At 31.4% G+C, this 25,000-nt stretch overlaps 4 protein-coding genes and 2 long non-coding RNA genes across 12 annotated transcripts; 1 reads left to right on the forward strand and 5 right to left on the reverse strand.

The window, feature by feature from the left end:
- Nucleotides 1–18: 18 nt before the first annotated feature.
- LOC118648849 lies at nucleotides 19–5,461 on the reverse strand. Its single transcript, XR_004965452.1, has 3 exons — nucleotides 4,182–5,461; nucleotides 2,337–2,641; nucleotides 19–1,664 (listed from the first exon to the last, which is right to left on the reverse strand). It is a non-coding gene; the product is annotated as an uncharacterized LOC118648849 (long non-coding RNA).
- Nucleotides 5,462–6,781: 1,320 nt separating this feature from the next.
- Nucleotides 6,782–13,029, reverse strand: LOC105832063 (zinc finger protein 76). 5 transcript variants are annotated; one of them, XR_001138701.3, is made up of 9 exons: nucleotides 12,318–12,924; nucleotides 11,932–12,103; nucleotides 11,408–11,781; nucleotides 10,625–10,894; nucleotides 10,361–10,552; nucleotides 9,701–9,892; nucleotides 9,490–9,606; nucleotides 8,796–9,383; nucleotides 6,809–7,771 (listed from the first exon to the last, which is right to left on the reverse strand). XR_001138701.3 is itself a non-coding variant. In XM_012672681.3 (9 exons), the coding sequence occupies exons 2-9, from the start codon at nucleotides 12,396–12,398 to the stop codon at nucleotides 9,288–9,290; spliced, it is 1,494 nt and encodes a 497-aa protein (XP_012528135.1). In that variant the 5' UTR covers nucleotides 12,399–12,421; nucleotides 12,933–13,029; the 3' UTR covers nucleotides 6,809–9,287. The 5 variants fall into 5 exon arrangements, 4 of the variants coding, with proteins under 4 accessions (XP_036151206.1, XP_012528135.1, XP_012528144.1 ...); XM_012672681.3 differs by adding an exon at nucleotides 12,933–13,029 and having other exon boundaries at nucleotides 6,809–9,383; nucleotides 12,318–12,421; XM_012672690.3 differs by having other exon boundaries at nucleotides 6,809–9,383; nucleotides 12,318–12,421; nucleotides 12,595–12,924.
- A 269-nt stretch (nucleotides 13,030–13,298) lies between these two features.
- Nucleotides 13,299–19,730, forward strand: LOC105832039. 3 transcript variants are annotated; one of them, XM_012672634.3, is made up of 5 exons: nucleotides 13,299–14,707; nucleotides 18,458–18,575; nucleotides 18,655–18,729; nucleotides 18,895–19,071; nucleotides 19,324–19,730. In XM_012672634.3, exons 1-5 carry the CDS (start codon nucleotides 14,699–14,701, stop codon nucleotides 19,545–19,547), a joined length of 603 nt encoding a protein of 200 aa, XP_012528088.1. In that variant the 5' UTR covers nucleotides 13,299–14,698; the 3' UTR covers nucleotides 19,548–19,730. The 3 variants fall into 3 exon arrangements, with proteins under 3 accessions (XP_012528088.1, XP_012528115.1, XP_012528106.1); XM_012672661.3 differs by lacking the exon at nucleotides 13,299–14,707 and adding an exon at nucleotides 16,757–16,905; XM_012672652.3 differs by lacking the exon at nucleotides 13,299–14,707 and adding an exon at nucleotides 16,757–16,841.
- On the reverse strand, nucleotides 15,388–19,018 carry LOC105832058. Its single transcript, XR_001138698.3, has 3 exons — nucleotides 18,934–19,018; nucleotides 17,475–17,654; nucleotides 15,388–16,761 (listed from the first exon to the last, which is right to left on the reverse strand). It is a non-coding gene; the product is annotated as an uncharacterized LOC105832058 (long non-coding RNA).
- A 147-nt stretch (nucleotides 19,731–19,877) lies between the features above and the next one.
- On the reverse strand, nucleotides 19,878–21,690 carry LOC114255378. The gene is made up of 3 exons (XM_028193911.2): nucleotides 21,213–21,690; nucleotides 20,509–20,676; nucleotides 19,878–20,283 (listed from the first exon to the last, which is right to left on the reverse strand). The coding sequence occupies exons 1-3, from the start codon at nucleotides 21,280–21,282 to the stop codon at nucleotides 20,084–20,086; spliced, it is 438 nt and encodes a 145-aa protein (XP_028049712.1). The 5' UTR covers nucleotides 21,283–21,690; the 3' UTR covers nucleotides 19,878–20,083.
- Nucleotides 21,293–24,994, reverse strand: LOC105831986. The gene is made up of 9 exons (XM_036295314.1): nucleotides 24,361–24,994; nucleotides 23,702–23,937; nucleotides 23,351–23,454; nucleotides 23,079–23,237; nucleotides 22,905–22,972; nucleotides 22,619–22,804; nucleotides 22,358–22,491; nucleotides 22,112–22,216; nucleotides 21,293–21,987 (listed from the first exon to the last, which is right to left on the reverse strand). The coding sequence occupies exons 1-9, from the start codon at nucleotides 24,552–24,554 to the stop codon at nucleotides 21,839–21,841; spliced, it is 1,335 nt and encodes a 444-aa protein (XP_036151207.1). The 5' UTR covers nucleotides 24,555–24,994; the 3' UTR covers nucleotides 21,293–21,838.
- Nucleotides 24,995–25,000: the final 6 nt, after the last annotated feature.

Below are 25,000 nucleotides of genomic sequence, written 5' to 3' on the forward strand. Positions count from 1 at the left end.
TCCCGAAATTCAGTGAGTGATGACGCAGAAATCGACTGATTAATTACAAACACGTGAAACGATGGACGTAGACATGATAGTGATGTCTTTGTATCCCTAATTAATATTGAGAGACTTAAAGAAAATTAATATTAAATTTTAATCTACGCGATAACGAAATCTGAAGATGCCTCTTCGCACTTATCGAAATAAAAAACGTCATTTAATATTGAAGATATAAATTGGGATCAATATAATGACATTCTCATTACTATTACTTATGCTTTTAAATGGCTAAACTAAAATGCGTCCAATATCAGTGAAGCTATATCATTTATTATTTAATTGCAACAGCAAAAAGCTACAATTGTTACTAATTTCTTTTTTTTATATCAGAGTTAATTTATAAACTAAATCTCAAGGACTTTTTTCGAGTTTTTTTCGAATTGTGCTTGTAGCAAACAGAGATATGCAGATAGCCCAATGTCACATTGCAACTACGAATTGCAAATGATATACAATTCTGTACACGTTTTCGCTATTCCATTCGCATGCAGCTTTTTCCTTGATGCTCCGACGAAGATCATCAATTAAAACAACTTATAGAAATCAAGAGCTACACTACTATTTTTTGCTATGTTTTGCTATTTTTATATCAGATTTTTTTTATATCAATCACGAACAGAAATTAATAAATATGAGTAAGGTATGCAAAATGATATTCGAGAATCTAGATTTTTTCTTAGTGAAAAGGTAGCATTTTTGTCGCTGGTTTGAAAATTAATACTCATATATCTTTGGAAAATCTTGAATGATCAATAATCAATCTATTAAAGCCTATTAAATTTAAATAAAGAATAAAAATTTATATTATTATTCACATAATTCTCGAGACATCCTTCACTTTTAATCACGATGTATTAGAATATCCCTTGATTAACAAAAAATAAAAATAATAAATTTAGTAGATAAATCTCGGTTAATTCACAACACTGAATCATATTTGCTTGTTAAGTATCAGAATGACAATTACATCAAGTATCCGAATAATACGGATTTTCATTACCAGATTAAAAATGGATCAAGGATCGCGCGATTCTCGCGCGAGATAACCGATACCAGTGATTATTGCCGTAATTATTTTCTTACTGTTAATCGTAATGCGTTCATCTCTTTCTCTTATGATCTTCTCGTTCTCATAGTGGCTCTCGATGTGATAGAAAATAATAGCGCCCAGCGTCAGATACGTGAGGAACAACAACAGTAGGACGAGCCATTGCTTCTTGGACATTCTCGGACACTACCAGTGAGATGCTGAAATCCGACGGACCGGACAAGGAGCAAATTCCCAAGGAAGATTTAACTCGTCAAATGGTCAGGAAGTTCCCGTTGAAGCGGCGGACACGCCGCGGACGCGCATTCTCGACATGGTCTCCAGTGATGATGAAGCTAAACGAGTGAGCTTTCTGGCTCGCTCGCCACAAGCGCACTAGACTCTTCCCCGCGAAGAGCGGCTTTTACGGCTTCTTAAGCGGCGATCGTCGTCGTATCGACTGTGACGAGCTCTCACGAGGGCGATGTTATCACCGCAGAGCCCGATATCTCCGATCCATCAGAAGTCTTCCCGATGATCTAGGTGTTTCGTCGTCATCGTGGTTGCGTCTCGCTGTTCGGTGCTCTAGACCCTGCGATCAAGAGATCTTATAATGTATAACAATGTAAAGATAATCAAGTGGAGAGCGAAAACACTTTTACAAAATTACCCAGATAGCCAAATGTATTGATGTTGTCACAATTAATTGCATGTAAGCAATCATGTTGTTGAATTCGTAATGTGTTTTATTTCAATGTCAACAAATGTATAGCAAATCTATAACAACACATGCAATGCATTAGTTTGCTCAAAACGCTACATTACGCTTGGTTATCTGAGTTTTAACATATGTGCTCTCGCAGTACTAATTTAATTTATACCAAGTGTTAATATAAACTACGTTTATAAGATACGCTATAAGATTAACGCACGAGTTAAAAGAAGAATGTGAATATAAAAAAACTAGTAATTTCTTTTTGGGAAGTAATAACACTGCTCTATTAAAATTTTCTGAAGCTATCCGACTTCTTTTTCTTCTTATTTAAACCTCGGTTGGATCTTCAACTAAAAAGAGGATGATATCACGTTGATAATTAGGATAGAAACCTTTTCGGAAGTGAAAAAGAGCGTACTCCTTGTCGCGGATTATCCGATATTTAGGTTTTTAGGTGGTACGGCTAATAATTCGACAGTTTAAAAAACGGAAACGTAGCTTGCCCGTGAAACATGCAATTACTTGCAAGGTGAAATCTATCTGGCGCACCTTCGCACCACGTCGAGCCACAAAAACCCTTCCCTTGACAATGCTGGTTGCACAATACGTTCGGTCCCCGCTGATGAACACCATATATCCTGTCAGCCTTTGTCGGATCACATTAGCGATCCACGTGGATTGTTAATAGCTCGATCGATTTTTGCATTCACATGGATAATTTACGGCGTGAAACAACGCCGCGCGTGTCTCTCAATTTCACACCACTTGTCCGGTCGCATAACTTGCCGTTGCCGGTGCAAGCGCATGGTATAAAAATTTGCATAAGTGCACAAGCTCGGGACGGTATACAAAGGCTTCAAAATTGCAAAAAATCAAAGTGTTTCAAAATTGCTCTCAGTACTGAAAATCTATAGTGTTCGTAACGGAAACTATAGATTTTTAGTACTGACAGCAATTTTAAAACACAGCCATAGTCTTTCCGAATCAGCGGAGTCATATGAGGTCATACACTGGCACATGTGTTACTAATTCCTCGTCGAAATAAATTAAAAAAAGACGATCAAATGTCATTTGACTTGGCTTAGTCAAAAGTTGAATTAAAAATTATTAAATTAAAATTGTTAGACAACAAGGCGAGTGCATTTCAAGTTAGAGAACCGCATGATGTTCCATTTTCAATTATTCATATTTCGACGCAACGTCGAAAATAAAATGTAAAACGCTGTTGCGTGACGCAGTAAAATGGAGAACAGTGACGGAATCGAGCGATCGAAAGACAAATGCGTCCGTTTCGTCTTGATCCTCTTTCTGCGTTATCGCGTATCCATAAATATGATTTATAATCGTTTGAGGAGAGAATTTATAACACGACTCGGCCGCAACAGTCTTGACGGTGTCGATCTCTATTTGCTAATAATGTCGATGTGGACATTACTCGTTTGCACTGGCCCGAGAAAATTCGCATTTGTTGCGAGTGTAGACTCCTCCTCGTAACGAAGAGATATCAAGTTTCGGACAGAAAGCTCTCGTTTGCCGAAGTCTTAGCCTCGAGCATTAACAAAGAAATATATACATATTAAAAGAACAAAGTCGTTTCCTCAAAAAATTAGGAAAATTATGATTTAACGGATCCGTTTCTCGTGCCTTCGCGCCGAGAATTCCATCACTAAGTCTCCTCTTCGTCTTCTACTAAGTCTCCTTTCGTCTCGCATGACGAAAGAATAACGCGTCACGTATCGCGAATCTTCGATGACGTTAACTGTCACACATCACGCCAGTATCGAAGATCGCCTCTAATTGACGAGATAAATTTGCGGACGCGTTTCGTGCGCGAACATTTTCTTTATTCGCAAAATGGCAAGAATAACAGGCCAGTTATCGTCTCATTCTCTCTTCAAGTTAGCTAGTCTTACTTTTTCGTGCTTTTACCTAAAACGAAAAGCATGATTCAATTATGAAATGCAATTATAATTAAAAGAATATCAGATTATTCAAAGCAAAAATTATTTCATGCTATTTTTTTAATTTAAGATTATCTTTTTGTTCAAGAACGTTTAACGAGATAATTTTTTTATTTGGGAAACAAAATAATGCGAGTCCAAAAAGCGGCAGGTATGGAGCCATAAATACGCACTTCAAAATAAACTTTTAAATTACTAAACTGAATACTTGAATTCAGAAATTAAGGAACTTTATGTCCATTTAAATTTTCAAAGGTATATGAAGATATGTTATATAGTTGCGACATGCTGTTACGTAGATGATTTTTTCGTAACGTGGACCAATTGATTTATTATTTCCAAATAATTCGTTCGAAATTAAGTTCTTTATAATTTATGAAGATCATCTTTTTGCTTACAAATACAATAAAATCATAATCTTAGACTTATATACCTTTACTCTTCAGATGAAAAGCTTTGTTTAGTAACACAAACGTTGTTTCATTGCAATTCAGTAATAAATGTGAATCTCTCACGCAAAACCTGTAACTTTAAAACATAATGACGCAGAATGTAAGCAGAAATGATTAGTTGAATGACGTTTTACGACGGCATTTTAACTCGAATAATTTTATGACTGTTAACGGCTACTTAACAACTGTTATTATCTTCCATTTACTGCACACGTCGTGTCGGTCACGGCTGCGGTTAAAATATGCCGATACTAACACACGTGCGGTAATTAACTAACAATTAATGTGTAAAACAGTTTGTCGGGAAGAAATATTAAGATTATTAATCACGTGTCTTACACTTATCGATCAACTCACATGATCAAATAAGCGCTAATAACTATATACCTTTAAAAAAAGAAACGTATCAGTATTTCGTAGAATTGATCCCAAACTACATTTTATTAGAAAGAAATTGTTTGTTATCACTATTGCAGTTTAATTAATATTATTAGTTAACATTATTTTAAAATTATATAGAATAAATTTGTTATAAATTATAAAAAAGCTAAATTTCTGGAACTCTAATTATTCTTTCAATATTGGAAAATTTGTACTAAAAATAATTACATTCAATTTAAATCGTTTTACTAAAAAGACTAAACAAGAAAATTCTCATCACACATAATATTAAGCGCTTATTATATATATAAAAGTGGATCTTGTAATTTACTTAAATAATACTCAATATCTAGAAGTAACATTCGTTTTCTTACAAATACAATGTTAATAAGGTGTCTCTTTCGATAAATCATACTATTTTTGCATATTAATTAAGGAACATATGTTTCACATTAATCATTAAAATTGATCAAAGAATATCCACTGACAGCACATACCGGAGCAACATGTTATGCAGTAATAATTGTAATGATGTAGTAGCAGAACAATTACATGAGCTAATTATTGAATAGTAGAATGGATAACATATTGACTGTCTTGTCTCAATGATAACGTTAAGATTGACATCGATACGTTATCAAATATTTTTCTACATTTTCTGAATTTTTCATGTATCTCTATCGATATTCAGTTGCTGTATTTAGTAATTTTTAAATATACTTGTTTACTTTCCATTATATAAATATAGAGAAGTCCACATAAGAAACTGCTGCTAGACAAAGATGTAAATATTTTAATTCAATTCATTTATATAACATATAGAAAGAGCATTAAAAATTTTTTTATAACATAACATTCTTTATAAAATAGTATTTTTTAAATAGTTAAATGCAATATACTTATAAATTATAAATTTAACAAACATTAAATTATATAATGATTTATTGAAATGTAAAATATAAATTTTTAAAACTTAATAAACATGTAAAAATTAAGAGTTTTTATATTATCAAGTGTTAATTAATTAAAGTTATGTAATAACAATAAAAACATTTATACAGAAGATAAAGATTATAGAATCTATTTAAAATATGCACACATTTAGTACATTATTTATTTAATTAGTATATATGTGTATTATTTAATTAATATATCATTATATAATATATAAGTTAATTAGTGTACATAATTATAATTGTTAAATAAGATAACATTAATGTATCTTTTTTTTGTGATTTGCGATATTACTAAATTTTCACAATAGTATCGCAATCGACATTTGAGTATGGATATGTCAAATAGGAATTCTTCAAAATTCGATAACATACGTACAAAAATAGAGACACATTCAGACACATTAAGTATCAACAATGGTATAATTCTAAAATATTATTCCTCTTTTATCTTTATCGGCTTATTTAATCACTTAATACACACCTGTCCCATTGCATACTGCTTGCTGCACATATCTGCTTTAAGCCGACAATCCACATTTTGTAATAAAGTTCATGATCACAATCGTGGAACTTTGAATCATTTTTCGGACGACAAGATTAATTCTATTGACAGAAATTGGCGATTCCGTTGTCATAAAAAGTCGAAACGTTATCTGCCGGATTAACGGATCAGCGCAGTCGAGTACTTGGCCGAATGGAGACTATCCGTAATCGAGAGCAGCACTATGAGAAAGATCGTACGGATGGTGGGAGGACCGAAAATGAGTTCTATAGTGCTCATGAAAATGATCTTCTTAATGATATTAGCTAAGTGCTGCAAAAATATAAAAAAAGAGAATAAAACGGAATAAAAGAAAATATTTTCAATTTATTTCAAGAAAACAATTTAAAATGTTCGATAATTACCATTAGTTACTCAAAATAGAATTGTTTAAAAAGCGGAAAATCAAAATTAAAAAAAAAGTTTTAATTAATTTTTAATATAAAGTTGATATGCCATTTCGATCATGTATATAAATGCATTATCTGCTACATTTCACGGCTCGTCCTTAGCTGTGTTAATGTGTCTGTTTAATCAGCAACCAAATGCTAATAACAGTTCCTCTTTTAGTCATGAGAATTTAATCAGAGAAAAATAATGAATTTCAAAAATCGAAAGATAGAACAATATAATTTATGATTCTAATAATTTAAAGATTAATTTAAATTTAATTTTCTAAGCCTTAATTATATTTTTTTTCTCATGGTTTCGAACTTAGGATCAAGTAATATTTTTATCAAATTTGTTAAAACTTATTTCATAGTATGTACTTACAAAAAAACAATTTAATTCTCGGAAAAATAAAGGTACAAAACTTAATACATATATTTTTCTTGATCTTCTTCAAACATTTGTATACAATACAAATATTATATTCATCATTATAATGTCATCACATATTTTAATGTAGTGTTCATATTTTTATATTACCTCACACCATAATATAATATTAATCACAACAAAATTCTTTATTTTACACACACACACACACACACACACACACACACACACACACACACACACACACACACACACACACACACACACACACACACACACTTCTTTTCACACACATTCAATTAAGCTATGATTTATACAGTCTTATTTAACGACATGAAAAAAACATTTGCAATCGCAGTTTAAACTGACAAGATTCGACATCGCAAGTTTGATAGATAAATAATACATATTTTTTAATTTGATTTTAAGAAATAATTCAACAGTGCAACAATAAAATTATCAATTAAAAATATCAGTTAAGCAAAATATTAGCAATATACTAGCAGTTTGCCAGTAAATTTAAACAGGATATTAAGGCAAATTGACACAAACTACGTACACAATAAGCTCACGTTAATCTTTCAGCAGATTCTTGACATAGCAAATTACTGGTAGAAAAAAATCTAGCATTTTAACTTTTAAATAAACTAAAATATAATATTTATTTTATACATATATACGAAGTGTTCCAGACTTACCATAACATCTGTTAATGACAGATTCTATGATTAATTTATTATTGTATTTTATTATATATTTACTAATATATTTTGCTAACAAGATTTGTTTAAGCAAACTCTTTGTAAAATCGGTTTCCAACAGATTTGACTATCTGCGAAGTATTAAAAAAATAAAATAATAATTTTATATTGCATATATCATAAAATTAAAATGCCTCAGACTCATAGAATTTCTGAAAACAAAATAGAATTACATGATAATGTAATTTACAAATTGCTTACAAGACTATAAGTTAGCTTGTTCTAATAAAACTGAATACAATATAAAACAACTGCTAATAAAGCAAGTGTTAATAAAACTGAGTCTGTTAATTTTTTTATTTTAAATTAATAAAATGGCTATAAAAAATACGAACTCCATAATTCTGTAGTCCATAATTTTGGAAATAAAAAAGATTTAGATTATTACAGAAAAATGTTACAATACCACGCTCGATAATTACAGATAGACAAAATGTAATATAGTATATATTAGGTGAGTGAAAAATTGGGATGTTTTCAATAGATGTTGTAATTTTTTTAATACTGAAAGGTGATTGATTTATTAATGTTTATATTACCTGTAACTTTTTTTATTAAAATTTGTGAGTGTACTCACTTATTTTGCATATTGTTATTGTTAATATCAGATGTTTAAAACATGGTTTGTCATTTGATATTTAGATTGAAATTACCTCGTTTTTAAATTTAATAAATCATCTTTCGCAGGTTGAAGTTGACAAGAATTCCATCCACACACACAATATCTGTTATAAATATTTTTTCGCTTTCGAATATTTCTTTTTCGAAATTCATAAATTATTATTATATGTAACGTATAAAGTCTTTCCTGGCTCATTTTTATTTTTAAAAACTTGCTTAACTTGCTTAAATCAATTTCTTTTCAAAACAATAGCTAGTAATGTTGCATTTATATATATAAGAAATAAAAAAACTTTGATTCTGTCTACTAAAAACTCATAAAAACTCACCAAACACACTATATTATATATGAATATTATCTAAGATTTGTAGTTTTGGACTCAAACATTGATAAATGTCAATTTTAAATCTAAAACTAAAAATTCTGCACAGCACTGTTCAAGATTCATTCACATTTTTAGATAAGGCACTACTTTAGTTCGTAAACGTAATCAAATATTGTATAAACATTGATCTCTTTTGTATATATGTATTCTTTTTTAAAGTAAATCTTACCTTCCTCGCTAACGTTCGGAGAATGAATCGACGATTATACAATTTCGCCGGATCATTAAATTCGATGCAAAAATGAAAAATATATCTTCTAAAAATCTTTTTTAGCATCTTATTATATCTGTTGATTAGAAATGTAATCCGTCACATCGGATCAATCTTCATGATCTTTAAGCTAATGAAAATTGTCATCAATTATTATTCGTTATTGTAAAAAAATCATTGATGCGCTATTCTATATTTCTGTCTAATAGATTTATAAAATTGATAAGAAACTTAAATTTCAGCTTGCAACTTGTCACTCTGCAATTCATCATTTGATATTATTTTTAAGTTTCATTTGTTCATTTGATTTCGCTCTGGTATTAAAAGCACATTCATAAATATTAACAAGATTAACATGTAATGTTTAAGACTTTTCTCACACATACGAAGTGGCATTCAATGCTTAAAATTTTGTTGCGCACATACGTCACGTGTTCCTCTCTGACTGCATTAGTTCCATCCAAATTCTATGTCTTCGATTTTTATATTTAATCCTTCGAATGTATCGATGCCAGGATCATCAAAACTTTCATCCAAATCGATCTTCTGTTTCGAAAATTTTAATAAATTAATTTGGGAAATATTTTTTTTTTTTCAATAATAATTATCTACAGAAAATTTGTCACAAAATATAGCAAGTTCTTATACAAACTTGTAATGCAGCAATTTGCGAAGAATCGCCTACCAACAAAATTTGTGGCTCTTTTTCGTTTGTATCATCGGTCATTTTAGAAATCTGGATCTGCTTATCTTTCGCTAATAACTTCTGCTATATTTAAATAGGATTTATGTAATTAATTGCATAATTATATCAGATTGCTCAAAATTTATAATAAATTAAAAGTTTTACATTATATACTTACAGTTTCTTTCACTACCTTCTGTATATTTTTATTCTGACTAGAAGATTCAAGAGAATCTTGCAAAGAAGGATCGGCATCGTCGTCACTATCGACTAATGCATGAACTGTTTTCTTGTGCATTATCAGCGTACTACTCTGACGATACTTCCTGGAGCATAGTGTGCATTCGAATGGTCGTTGTGGTGTATGTACCTATGAAGACAAAAACATCTAAATAACAGTTTTATGTGTATAATATTATTATTATTTTACTCTTCTGTATCCATTTCTACATTAATACAGGTTAACTTTAATTTCAATTAATTTAACTTAGTAAGTTTAACTTACTTTTATCTTTTCGAGTTTTAAAATTAAAAGGAGATAAAATTAAATTGAGATTATGTGATAAGCATAACGTAAAAGTTGCACATCTGTTCTCTGTATCAAAGATTTAGATACAAATTTATCTAGAGCGTCAGATTTTTCATTGATCATCTTTTGGAAGGCAATGGCAAATCACAAAGAGTACCTTTGCCAAGACAGTCATCATAGAGTAAAAAAATAAAGCTCTTCAGTAATGAAAATCGATTTAAAAGAAAAAAAAGAAAACTAAGATTGAAGTTAATCTACATTAAAAAATAGACATTAATAATAATTAATTGCTGAATATCAAATGCTTACAAGATGATGTTTATATAGACTAGAATATTCGGTAAACCTTCTACCACAGTTTTCTATGGAACAAACATAAGGCTTCTCGCCTGAGTGTATACGTATGTGATTCTTGTAATTTGTTGCACTGGCGAATGCTTTACCACACATCGGTTGCGTGCATTTGTATGGTCGCTCACCAGTGTGTGTCCTTACGTGAACCTGATAAGCATGAGACATTAAATTTCGATAAACAATTTCAATAACTGTCGAAATGTTGCATCTATTTCATACCTTTCTAATATTACTTGTGGTGAACGATCGGCCACAACCGTTAAATGGACACACGAAGGGACGTTCACCAGTGTGAGTTCTCACGTGTTTTAACAAATCACCTGATGTCTTGAAACTTTTGTTACAACCTCCATTCGTGCATTTATACGGTTTCTCTCCCGTGTGCGTTCGTGAATGTGCTTTCAGGCTGTAGCCGGTTGAAAAACTCTTTTTACATTTTGGATGATTACATCTGTATGGCCTGTGGCCGGTATGCGAACGTTCGTGGACCTATAAGAAAGTAATATGTAATTTTTTATACATGAATATACTATTTAAATACAAATTAAATCAGATAAGATTCAATTTTATTTGAATTTAAATTTCTATGACTTAAATCTAAATTATTCAAAAATTCTAAGAAATTTGAATAAACAAACAGGTATATAAACAATCTTAAAAAATTATTTAAAATTATATTAATCTTATTTAAAATATAATCAATATTTTTTAATTTTTCTTTTAATATTATTTTTATTTCTGATATAATCAATATTAGTTTCTTACAATAGAGAAATCCTTTTATATTGTCTGCATTTTAATATTCAACTTAATAATAATTAGATTATTAATTAAAAGTTAAGTTTCAACAATTTTATTCAATTAAATTCGATTTAATTCGACACCATCAAACACCTCTGATTTGTTCATCTCTACTGAATTTAATAACTTTGCTGTTTTAAATTTAAAAGACAATTTCCAATTTTATTTAAATTATTCGTATTAATTCGAAAAAGTGATTACCTTGAGATGATGAGGTGTGCTGTAAACCTTTGAACATCCCTCTCTGGGACAAGGGTATCTGACTTTTGTGTCAGACAGCTTGTTGATTAAAATCTTAGGATCTTTTTTCTTTAACTTTCCATCTTCAATTTCCCATAAATTTTCGTCTACATCCACGTGACCAGCCACCATGTAAGCAGTGCCATTAATAAATTCCACCTGCGAATATGTATTTTCTACATTTTCAGTAGCAGGATCTTCAGCTTGTACAAATGTAGCTGGATCCAATTCCAATTGGAGAGCCTTTCCATCCCCAAATTCTGACAAATCTTGCAGCAAGATAGTATCCCCATTTTCAAGTGTCGTTTGTAATGTTTGTGTCTTGAAATCTGGATCTGTAAATATATGAGCTTCATTAGATATAACATGAAAAAGAAATAGTGTCTAAATATGCTCTTTCAAATGTAAATTGTTTAAAAAAAAAATTGGTTTTGTTCGTATTATTCAAAATAATATTCAGAAGTCAAATTCAATAGACTACTAACTAATATCACTCAGATTATTTGTGATGAAAGCTTGAGTTCCATCAGGTAATGTAATCGTAGTCACCATTGTACCAAGTAACTTGTCATCCAATATAAGTTCCTGTACTGGGTTTGTATCCTTTCCAGTGTCATCATTGATCATAACTGACAGACACTCCAGAACAGGATTGTTCTGAAACCAAATCATATGCATTAGAATCCATAAATAAAATGGATTAGAAGTAAAGAGGTAAACAAAACAAATAATTATTGGATAAGCAAAGTGAGAATCAATTTTCCAACTATCTTGTATAAAATTAATTATTCATTATTGCCAAATTAGCTTTATTAACAGAAAATAATATAAAGCGATCCATAAGTTGTTTCATATATTTGTTTCCATATACCACAGGATCCTGCAAGATCATCCCCTCTTCCTCCTCCTCGTTCACAGTGTCGTTCGGAGAATCCGCACTTTGCCTCGACATAATCTGCTATGGCTGTGGCCCAGCTGCGAACAGAGATCAATTGCTCGCTAACAAATAGGTGCCAAACAAGTGAACATTTCCCGCCTGTGTTTTCATTTCTCTCTTCGAGACCGCGTAGTGACTTTTACCGCGCAAAATTGCAATCGAACGAACGGCCCTTTCATTCCTCGCGTTAAGGAGTGATAATACAACCGACCGGCTTGGAGACGATTAACTGTCCGTTGCCGCGATCGACGAATCCAAGAAACCCGTCACAAACGGACTTGTCAAGTTGCGCCTCGCCATCCTCGCCGTTCCGTGAGAGGATTAGAGGAGACGGAGCGGTACATCGCGAGACGACGCGATGCACCGAGGACTCCTCGTACAGATGCGACAGGGGACGACGCGACACGCCGTGACTTGACGCAAGCATGACACGATACGTTGTGATATGACATAATCAACACGCCTGCCCACACACGATGAATTGAATTGAATTTTCACCGGTCCCTCATGTACGCCAAGTAAAGCACAAAGAATCTTGGGAAATATTACCCATAAACTCGGCCGCCCGCGAAATCCTCTCGCGACCAGCGCGCGACGGACCGGAACTCCGGCGACGGTTATCTCCGCCATGGCGGCGTACGCGCGCCTAATTTGAACGTTCAAACGAATGTTCGTTTCGCGAACGAAGCTGCTTCCGATTTCGAAATCATCTTTTAAACCTCACTTGCACCAATGTTGTTTAAATGTTTTTAATTTTTATGATCGTTCTACCATTCTCGATTATAGCTTAATCGGCCGATTGAGTTTAAGAATTATAAATATTTCACAATTTAAAAGTAATCATATAATATATTGTCGTATCTCGTATTTTTTTAAAGTTTCGGAAAAATCTTTTAACGATCTAAAATATATATTTCAACATTTTGATATTTTATTTCAAATATCTGAAATGTGTATCTTGAAAATATCTTTAATAAGATGTCATCTAAATGTCCACAAGACCTCAATGTTTTCTAGGTATTATTTTATTTTCTAAAGATAAGATGCTGTATGGAAATGATATGCTGAAAGTATTCATATTCACGGTCTTAAATACGATCCCAAGAAGCTATATAGTTATTTCTTTGGCTGGATCAAATCTCAGTACTAATTAAGATTGAACTTAAATATAAAATAGGATTAAGATATCATCCTGTAAGACTAAGCATTCATAGAAGTCATCTGAAAATTTTGCGAAAGCAGGGATCTAACATCAATATCTAATCCGCGTTTTACAAGATATAATTACGAATTGTTAATTACAAGCGTTGATTACAATTGAATCGCATCCGGAAGTCGGATATGCAACGTGCAGCGATAGCATCATGATAATTGTGGCATGCTCTAATTCACTTAAGAGATACGCAACGCTTGCTTTTTCGGCAATATTAACTTGCTTTCCGCGTTTCACACTCTAAAACATTAGTTACAATTGTAAAGGCGACTTCAATTAAAATCCAATCAGCAGAAATAAAGCAAAAACTCTAACTTTTTTCTCTTTTTCAAATTTTTCATATTATAAAATTGTCTTATCTAAAATTAATTATTTTAATTAGTCTGTTTTGTGAAGAAAACAGGTTTGCATCATACTTTAATTGGCGATTACCAGATAACAAGCTGACGTTAATTATCGTTAATTTATCTAAATTATATTAATTATAAATTATATTATGTTTATTACAAATATTTCTTTACAATTGCTAACATAAATAATTTGGAAAGCCATAGAAATTTGTAAAAATGTCTTCCTTGAAAGATTATCTCGTTATATGCGGGCAGATTCGACCTGGCTTCTTCTCCATTGCATCGATTCGAATGTCTGCTCGTCCGTGCGACTTCTCGTGACCGCGAAGACGAAAAATGTGGCGCGTTCGCGGACTGTCAGTTTCGTAAGCGCAGGCTAATTCGATCGCGCTATCCCTGAGGCGAGATGAAAGTGCCTCCGCCGTGATCCCCAGCGAGTTTAGTCCTTATTACCTCGAGAGCCTGCGAGTTATACGCAGGTGGGGTATACATGCATGTGTACCCGCGGCTAGCGGGTCGCGTGAAGGGGGATGCTGAAATTCATGCACGCGTCGGTGACCGCCGACGTTCTCCGTACGACCTGGATCAGTTCCTGTAACCGCATCCACGAGGCGCCTCGCGGAATTCGGCTGGATCCTGAAGTGTCTCGCGCGTGTTCGCCTTAAAAGAGATCTTCCGGCTGTGCGGGTTTGCACCGTGTACCTGTCTCATCGGGATTCTACTTCAGGGTGTTGACGAACGATTACGCGACGATGACGATGGTGGGTCCGAATCTGTCCTCTATGAGTTTCCTTGCTTGGACGGTGATTCACAGTTACCGTTGTTCGATCTGAAAATTTTAAATAATTTTAATCCTTTCTGTCTTTCAAAATGTAAAGTGTATCAAAAACAAGTTACGACGAATTAAAAAAACATTTAAAAGATATTTAAAAAATAGGCAAATATGGGATTTGTATTTCGAGGTTTGATTTAATATTAAAACCTGAAATTTGAACGAAGCGTTATAAGATCCAAAAAGAAACGTATCACAATTTTATGAAAATTTGAAATTTAGAAAAATGAAATTATGTTTTCGATCATTTCATAAAACTTTTATAGAACAATTTTTTATAATGCTGCATCTAAATTAATAAAATTCTTGATCTTTATATAATTTGATATATTTTTTAATACTTATAACTAAGAAATGTTGATAATTTTCCAAACAGTACCGTGTCCAAAATCAGATTATTGAATGTCTTAAAAATGACTTAAAGATACCTTTAATGTCATAAAAGTCATGTTGAAAAACCGACGACTTAAAGATATAAGATATATCTTATATCCCAATTTTGGACATGCATACTGAGTTGTTGCAATGGTAAGCCTCAATTCAAAAATATGTATAGAGAAAAATTAATGAAAAATGTTGGTTTAAATAGGTTTTTCTTTTTTTTCCTTCTTTTTAGAATAAAGAACATAAAAAAAGCTTCAGAATGAAATTTCTTTGACAAAAGAAATTCTATTAAAAAACCTAATTTATATTCCACTTTTTAATCTGTTATTGCGATTCATAACTGAGTAATTAAATGCTACGCGAATTAGTTTATCTACGGATTTAATGTATCATTAGAAAGGTAAAAGATAACCAGACACATTATACACGCACTTATAAATTCTTATGTATGCGTATACGTGTGTATCAATGTAATTGCTTCATTGCGGACGCGCTATTACTTAATCAAATCGTAATGTATCACGAGAATGGGATCGCTCTCAGTTTACAGCAATACATATTTTTTCCATTCACACGTTGTGTCAACATTCTTATTAATCAGACTATGTTGTGCAAAAGTAAATTAGATCTCCATTTAAATTTGAAACGTTTCGTCTGTTCGTTCGTTCGAGAGAGAGAGAGAGGGGGGGGGGGAGAGAGAGAGAGAGAGAATCAACATTTATAAAAACTATATATTACTTTTAAATAACATATAATATTAATAAACGGTATATATACAGGAAATTATAACAAAATTGTTATGCAGAAGTAAAATCGCAAATTGCTTCGATTCAAATTTAACACATTTTATTCTCTCTCCGAATCCAATGTTTATAAATAATAAATTACTTTGTAATAATATATAAAATATTAATAAAATTGAATATGTTAAAGGAATTATAGAAAATAAAAAAAAAACGATTAAAAATCGATTTCTTCTATTTCGCGAATTTACTTTTGTCTCCAAGATTTATCGTTATGATAAAACCGAGCTTTTCCTTTCTTTTTCTCGTGGAATAAACCCTTTCGAAATTCGATCTTTTCGTGAATTCCTTTGTCGGAGTACCGGATAATTTCCGATAATCTATCAATGCAGAAATACTACTTATGCACATGAGGTTTCCGCAATGTTGGATCTTAAATGTCGAATTCAATAGCGGGTCGAATGTACTCCCAGGTGAAGGTAAACGGAAAGGAAGGCGAAAGGGTGGGTTTGACACGCACTGTCGGGTGCACGTGTGTGTCTTTCCATGCGAGTCTCCTCGAAGGTCTAATTGTAAGCTCGCACACACGCATTTGTCTTGGCGTAGGCGCGCTTACCCGCGACGTTGTAGGAGTAACCGATGGTATGCGGAGATATAATGTAACTACTGTCGCGGTCGCTAAAAAATATTGCCTTTCAAAGCGCAATGTTGCTAGACTCCGATCCTGATGGGAAAAGTCTGTTTGGTATACTTGCAGGGCAGCGTTCCGCAAGCAGGTCGTCGAAATGACGTAACGTGTTTCAAAGTTACGTCAAGTTTATGTTATAATAAATTACTCCCGATGCCTCTGAAGAATCTAGAAGCACGAATAATGAGTCAGAAAGTGATAACTACAAGATCGTAAAGGAGTGATAAAACGTGCTCTTTCTTGTATACGTGAGCAAGAGTATCAATATTTATGGCGAAAGACGAGAAATGCATTGAGAAAAGTTGAAATTAAGTAATAGTTAATTAAAAATAAAGTTAAAAAGTTAATTTTTATCTTAACTTAGTTTATTTTAAAGTGAGTCAATTTTTAACTTTAAATTATTTATAACTTTAATTATTTTTAAAATATATAAACTTTAACTTACTATTTTTCTCTAAATTAAAAATTTACGTTAAAAAAATTATAAAAAAATTTATTTTAAAAAATGCATTAAAAATATAACAAAATATTGATGGATCAATGTTATCATCTAATTTTTATTAATCGTATAGAAAGCGTTTTATTAGCGTGTAATGATTGATGGTAAGAAACGTTTATCTCATAAAAATGATCTATAAAACAAAGTAAATTGTGTCATGTGCAACGATCTAATTAGCCATAAATTATTTTAAAGATACAGACGATTGATACACCTCTTTAATGTTCATACATTTTCACATATTAATAAAATATTGCTTGATATTTTATATTACGGAGATTGATCTCGCAGATTAAACAGTTATATAATTTCTTTCTACGTTACGCAACTATAAGTTCCGTATATGCGTCTGCATAGAATGATTTTTTAGAAACGTACTCACCTTGACATATTTTTGTAACACGTATTTTGCACGGTCCATTTTCTGCATCATGATTCATCAGAAAAAAGATTTATTTGTCAGAGACATTTATACGATGACGTAGAAGGACTCGCTTCAAACTGTTTCATGAAGAATGACTCCTGGTTTGAAACTTCAGTCAAATTTGGAGTGGATTTCTTTCTATAGTGATGCAAGATGGCATATAATATATAAACACATTATATTTTATAATTTATAATATAAATAGCTACGCTATTACAAATGTATAATCGAAAATGTATAATACAAATATCATAATTTGAAATTGTTAATATGAAATATATTTTCTAATATTAGTATATTGAAAATTAATTCAATATACTAATATTAGAAAAAATACATATATTAATAATTATAATTTATATTAATGTATTTTGTAAAAATTTTGTTTATAATTCGTGGCTTTCAACTTTCTATTTCAAATTTAAGAGAATAGAAAGTCGATATTTTTATTGTTGCTACTGGCTTACTTTTCTTATGAACAATTTTCTATGAAACTATCACACACACACGTGCATGTTGATAGGTAAATATCTTGAAACCTGAGTGCGCAATATGATATAATTCTATAACCAAGAAAACTCTGTGGAATCTATCCAGAGTTTCATAGTATATTGGGTTTCAGTAATCGCGTGTTATTTGTTGAACAGTATCATTTTTTGAATTAAGAGACTCATGAATACATATAATGTACTTTGTAATTCAGTCATAAGTTTATCGAGGCATATGGACCAAAATCTACTTTGTAACTTCATTTTACATATATCTTAGTAAAAATTAAAATTTTTGAACTGAGAAAAAATTGATTCCACAATCATAAAATATATTCTAAAATTTCTAAATCGCTTTTCTCACGTTTTTGTAACAGTAGTAGACAATTCAGCAATGGCTTTGATGACAAGATACATCGTTAATTACAGGATAAATCGCTATTTTGATTCCAGATAACAGTGATGTTGCTGTTTCTCACAGTGACTATGGCCAGTTCCCTGCCACTTGCTAATGTTCATGTGAAATTCGTGTCGCCTCCCGATGTGTACGAGCACAGCATTACAACAGACGGTTAGCTACCGATTGCGCAATAATGCTTTACATCGCTGCTAAGTTCAGACAATTTTAAATCATTCGCATTCGTTTTCAGGGGATCGAACGATAGCCCAGAACTCGTTCATCTCGATCGGTCGACGAAGCGCGGCGAAGCGTTCTAAGGATCCCGGTGATTAATATTTTATTACTACACTTATTGTTTTCGTGTAATTAATTAAGAGATTATTATCAGAATTAACGGTTTTTTGTAAAAAGAGCATACCTCCTCGTAAGAAAATATTTATATCTATGGTTTTTACAGATGATAAGATCTATCTATGATTTGTTTTTACAGATTATAATTATAGGACGAATTTACGGCAAAATCACTTACAGCAGGTAATAATGAGTTCAGGAAATGCTGAGTCCTTGTGGCCAGCTGGCGTTTTCCTACCACCGATTGATGTCAATGATCTTGGATATAGCTGGCAGGAGGTGCGACGCGAACTTCCTGATTTCTATAAATCACACGGTAAGCACGTCTTCTTGTAGGAAATTGTCAACTGTTGCAGATAGAAATGTGTAATTAAAAATTCAGTTATATATCGTTTTGGATTGGGATGTAAAGCCGTTTATGTCCATTTTTCAATTGATGTTTTCTTGATTCGTGGTCTCTATTATACTTTTATGCTTTGGACGAAATGATGATGTGGTCCTAAATGGTCATCTTTTCTTTATATACGTCTATGTATACACATATCGTTTCTCATATAATTCGTTTCAGTTGTAGAACGAGACCCATATTTATTGATCAACTCTGAAGCAATGATGGCAGTTAAATATCTGTATGGATTAGGTGAGCTTTTCTTCAACGATTACCCTCACGCAAGAGCGTTACTGCGAAATCAAGAAGAAAGGAGGCTAAACGGTCTGCATGGACACGTTCTGGGCAGTCTAAATCCTAGGTCTCCATTTCATAGAAAAGATAGGAAAGAGCGAATAATCTAAAAGTGATAAAAGCGATTTATCACTCAATATGGATTCGAAAATTCGTACATAAGCTTAATTCTGCAGTACGTAATATTTTTTTTATTATAAAATTTTCAAAATTTTGTATATAAATCTATTGCAACAAAATATAACAAGTTAGGAACTGGAGTGTATTTATGTGGAGGGAGCAAAAATGATATATTTAAGAATATTTTGTTTTGAACTACTAATTAATAATAACATATAGTTCCACATCAGCATTTGATGAGATTTTTGTATGTTTTTTTCTCAAACTGTTTGCAAGATTAATTAAATTTACAAAATTAAATTAATAAAATTAATAAATTAAGATAAAAAGATATATTTAAAAATACATATAATATTAAAATACGGCTTACTTGTGATTATCTTATGATATGCCTTATAAACACATTATTTTACATATCCATAACATATACGTCCCTCAGTGCTCTTATAGAAATTTTCACTTTTTTTTACAAAGATCTCACATTAAATCTAATCACTTTAGTCTTATCGAAGTATCATATATGTACTCAAATAAGCCATTGTGTTAAGCATATAGCTATCATAATTAAAAAGCCACTAACAGTTGTTCTCATTGACGTGTTACAAAGATCTCCGTAACAGAGACACATATACACTTTTTTGTAATTCCACACGGTATAAGCACATCTCTCCTCATTGTCGTCTGGACCTCGCTGGAAACACAACCTTTGCGTAGCAGTACCATATTCTGTAACATATATATTTAATACCACTTGTTTACAGAGCTTTTTATAAAAAAACAACTAAGCTAGCTATATCAATTTTTAAGTTATATTATTTAATAAATAATTGTATCAATAATGTAATATAATAAAATATAAACATATATATTTTAAATATGTATTTTTATTTTTACAGAACAATATAAATTATGCCGTTAATGTAAATTTTTTTTGAAAATATAATAACTTACCGTTATTTAAATTTTGACTCTCAATGATTTTTCCGCACCATCCAGAAACGCACGGTACCGCATCGATGCCTTTTTCGACCGCGATTTGCGTAGAATTCATAGTGAAAGGATCCTTGCATGAGCCCAAGTCTCCCCTCGATCTGCAGCTTACGCATCTTCGAAGAATGCCTATAATGCGCGACAAATGCACTTTTACCTACTATCGCTCGAGCATCATTTCACTTGCGTCGCATCGAGCGATTAACAATATGCAAAATCTTTTAATTTGCATAAAGCGTTGAATAAAGCAAAATTATTTGTATAATATAATAAAATTTTTAATAATAATTAATACGTATTTAAGTTAAAAATTTTATTTTATTTATAAAATACACAAATAAAAATTCATATAAAATATTGAAATTTAAGATTTATTATTAGTAAAACAAAAATTTTTGCTAAAAATGAAATATTAATTGGTACTTGTAAAATTTCTAATTTTCCTCTTTTGTACTTTCACATTATAAAAAAAAGAGAAATTTCACATAAAGAAATTCTTCAAATATGATTTCCAGAATTCGTTAATTATTACTGTTCTCCTCTATTTGTTAATTATTATTTACCTGTTATCAAATTTATTTCTTCAAAAAGATATTTAAGAAAATGTTAAGAACAATAAAGATAAAATAATTGAGAAAGTTCTTTGGCTCACGACATAAACTTACCAACGCATTCCTGAAGCGCAATTATGCAGAAAATCACGACAATTGCTTGGGCATTTGTTCGAAGTTTCATCCTATTTCACTTTTAATTTTGGTTCAGTCTTTTCGTGATCGAGGTCTATTAGCCCGTTAACGAACACTGTAGACAACGAGCCGGGAGTTACGATAAAACACAGCCATTTTGGAACTAAACGTAACTGTCTGAAGACGGATACGTATGCCTTGTAGCTGTCTCTACCAGTTCCCCCTTTCACTCGACTTTAAGGTCACAGCGTGAAGAAGATTGGATCGAAGGAATGCGAAGCTACGAAATCTCGTAAATTATTCTCAACCGATAAAACTGATCGTACAATACTCTGACATTAATTCAAAGATTCATCCACTATTTAATATTAAAAATATATAATTACATGTGCAATAAAAACATACAATTAATTGCGTTAACCAGAAATATTTTAATATTTTCTTGAATTTTTTTTTGTTAAATATTAAATTAAACATGTTAAAATTGAGAAAATATTTACAGAAAAATTATTAGTCTCTAAGATAAAAAAATTAATCCAATTAAAATAATATAATGCAATTATTAATTTCAATAAAATTGATCAAGATAATTTACTTTATTAGCATTAAGAGTCAATTTCTTCTTGGAAAGGATCATCTTGCGGCAAGGGTTGAAATTTGTCTCTTTGACGACAGGTTATTATTATACCCCCGCAATAGCAGAGTAAAGTCAAGAAAATTATAAATCCTAGATAGCCCAAATGACGAAAAAAAGCTGTAAAAAACGACATGAATAAAGAATTATGAAAAAAAAAATTGATAAACCTCTAAAACTTTTGTTACCTTACATATTTAATATATTCTACAATAATTTTTATTATGCAAATTTTTTAACTGACCTTGCGTCAAAAGTCGAGCTTTAGATACGACAACAATTTTAAGACGCATCATATTAATGTTATCCATGTAACAGGTATAGTTACCTTGTTCTTCTTTGGACACGTCTACCGAGAAAAATAACACATGCTATTAAAAATTTAATTTTATTTTCCCTTTGAATAAATAAATGAATATTTCATTATTGCTTTCATAAAATCTAAGAAAAATGTATTAACATAATATTACTTAATGTTACGCGTTTTTACCTGTTAAATAAAGAGTTGAGAAAGTATCTATCATAACTCGAGTTTCCTTATCTTTTTTACGAAATGACTGACCCATTCCCTTCTTCAAAGTGAGCGCATCCTTTTTCCAAATTACTTGCGATGTTGTGCTCGATCTACATTCAAAATATATTGCCCATTAGAATGTTTGCACATTTAATTGTATATAAATTATATATAAATTATATGTTAGATATAAAATAATTAATTAGATTTTGTAAAGATTTGCTCGAAGAAAATTACTCTGGACAAGCTATAGTGAGATGCGCGCCTTCAGCAAGAACATATCGTTTGGCGTAACGAAACTTATCGCCCCTTCTCTTTTTCTTTACAAGTGGACATTTTTTGCAAGGTTCCGTTAAAATAAATTCTGGCAAATATCGTACGACACGGCTAATGCTAGGAAATTCATTTTGAAGCAGACTAGATCTAAGAATGCAGCGTGCATTAAAATTTACTATAATTTTCGCATAAAGGATTTCTATAGGATTTCTATCATAAAGGACATTTCACAACTACAAACATTTACTTGCAAGGAAGCATTGGGGAGCCTCTGAAGAAGCGAATAACGACTGAATCATTTTTCTCTATCATCGTCTAAAATAAATACTAACAAAGATTAATAAAACTGTAATGAGAATTATAAGATTGCAAAAATTTAAGTTTATAATGGAAAGAATAAAAACACAAATATAGCACTCGCCGAATTTATGTTGCGCTTTAATCTACAATAGCCCCTAGTAGTTTTAATACCGCGATTGTCCATACATTCTTTGCACGAGCTCCAAGGACCCCATTCTGACACTACCTGAAGGATTACTCCTTCCTCACGGATTTCTGCTAAATCTGTCATCTTTGAGACCTGCCACGAGAGAGATTTCTTTCTTTGAAATCATTGTTTTAAATAGTTCTTTGTTTAAATATAGATGTGTATAAGATAAATCATAAATTATCTACAATCAACTAAGAACTTACTGCAAATCTCATAGTGACAGGCAACAAATATATTTCGCGATACTTTTCCCATTCAGTTATGTTACCCTTTTCTACAAACTCGCTGCCAATATCTTTGAGAATTGCTATTATGTAAAAATGAATATTAGTATTCAGAACCAGTAATAAATATGTATCATACAATGAAACTTCATAAGAATCAAATAATTAAAATAAATATTTTACAAGCACAAAATGGATTGTATCATATAATTAATTAAGAATTCTTGCTAATAATACATAGCTAAAAAGCTTGAAGATCATAATATACATTAACAAAACATATTACAATAAAATAAATTATGTTAATTCCCACATTATTATTAATCTTACGTTCAATTCTGTAATTATATTTGTTTTCTTTCTCTTGTCCTTCTTTGCCATGGCATTGATAAATACCAGCGTCGGCAGCTGTAAAGCTTTTCACAACCAGAGAAAGATCTGGTGTTGTGTAGATTCTACTATATGAAATGTTATTGTCCATTTCCAATTCAACTTCTCTTTCCAGTTTTTCTCGATATCGATCTTGATAATACCAAATTTTTGGTTGAGACTCTTCATGCTCATTGCTTCTGTGAAAAAAATTTCAATTCTAACAGTTTATCAAGAAAAAATGTTGCTTGAAAAATTGCTTAAAGCAAAATATTGTAACTATCTAATTTATTTTCTTTGATTTAATTTCTTTTTCCATACATTTTAAATGGCAAATATTAGAAATTCCATTAATATGAATAAAATAAATATCTCTTTGTAAGTTATTCTAGAATGCTTTCTTTTAAAACAAAATATTTATACAATTCTATTCCTCTACATATTAAACAATAAGATATTAATAATTCGTGTTGAAAAAACAGTACAAGTATTATTTGATAAATTAATCATCAATTAAATTAGTCATCATCCTTAGACTTGGAATAAATAACAAGAAGAGTCACGGATTTGTATAGTTTTTTTAAGTTTACTGTATTAATTGTGTACTGGATTATTCTTACCAGTAGCGACAGGCCAGCATAATATTCGTTTTATTTTCGGCACCGATAAGCAAGTACTCGTCATTCTCCTCAGACGTGATCAATCGATTTCTATCTCTGCAGTATTTGTTAATGTTTACAAGCGTACCATCGATAGCCACACAGTTTTCACATATCAGAGACGCGATAATGATCCAAACGACATACGTAATCATTTTGAAAAAAATTGAAGAAAATTAAAGGACACGGAAAAACGTCATCTTGACCGATCTTGACTGCCGCTTGAAGTAAGCAGAGAAGAAGCTGCGCATGCGTACCAACAAGTTTGTACGGTATTGTATCTTGCAGTTGCATTTTCTATCTTTCTTCCTTCTCTCTCCAATGTCTAATCATATATTTACTTCACTTTAAGTGTAGAAGGTGTAATTACAAGTCTGTTTCTTACAATTTTTTATTTCTTTTTTGTGCGTCTATTTCGCCTTTTGTTTTTACATTCTTTTTTTCTAGAGTTGACTCCATGTATTTTAACTTCAAAAAGCGTAAATGATGTAACTACAAAGAACAGCACCGGGATTCCGTAACTCTTGTAGGAGTCGTCACGCAGTGTTACATGTAGTAAAAAAGCTGCGCAATGCACCGATAATGTATAACTATATCGATA

Source organism: Monomorium pharaonis, unplaced genomic scaffold (assembly GCF_013373865.1).
Source record: "Monomorium pharaonis isolate MP-MQ-018 unplaced genomic scaffold, ASM1337386v2 scaffold_97, whole genome shotgun sequence".
NCBI lineage: Eukaryota > Metazoa > Arthropoda > Insecta > Hymenoptera > Formicidae > Monomorium > Monomorium pharaonis.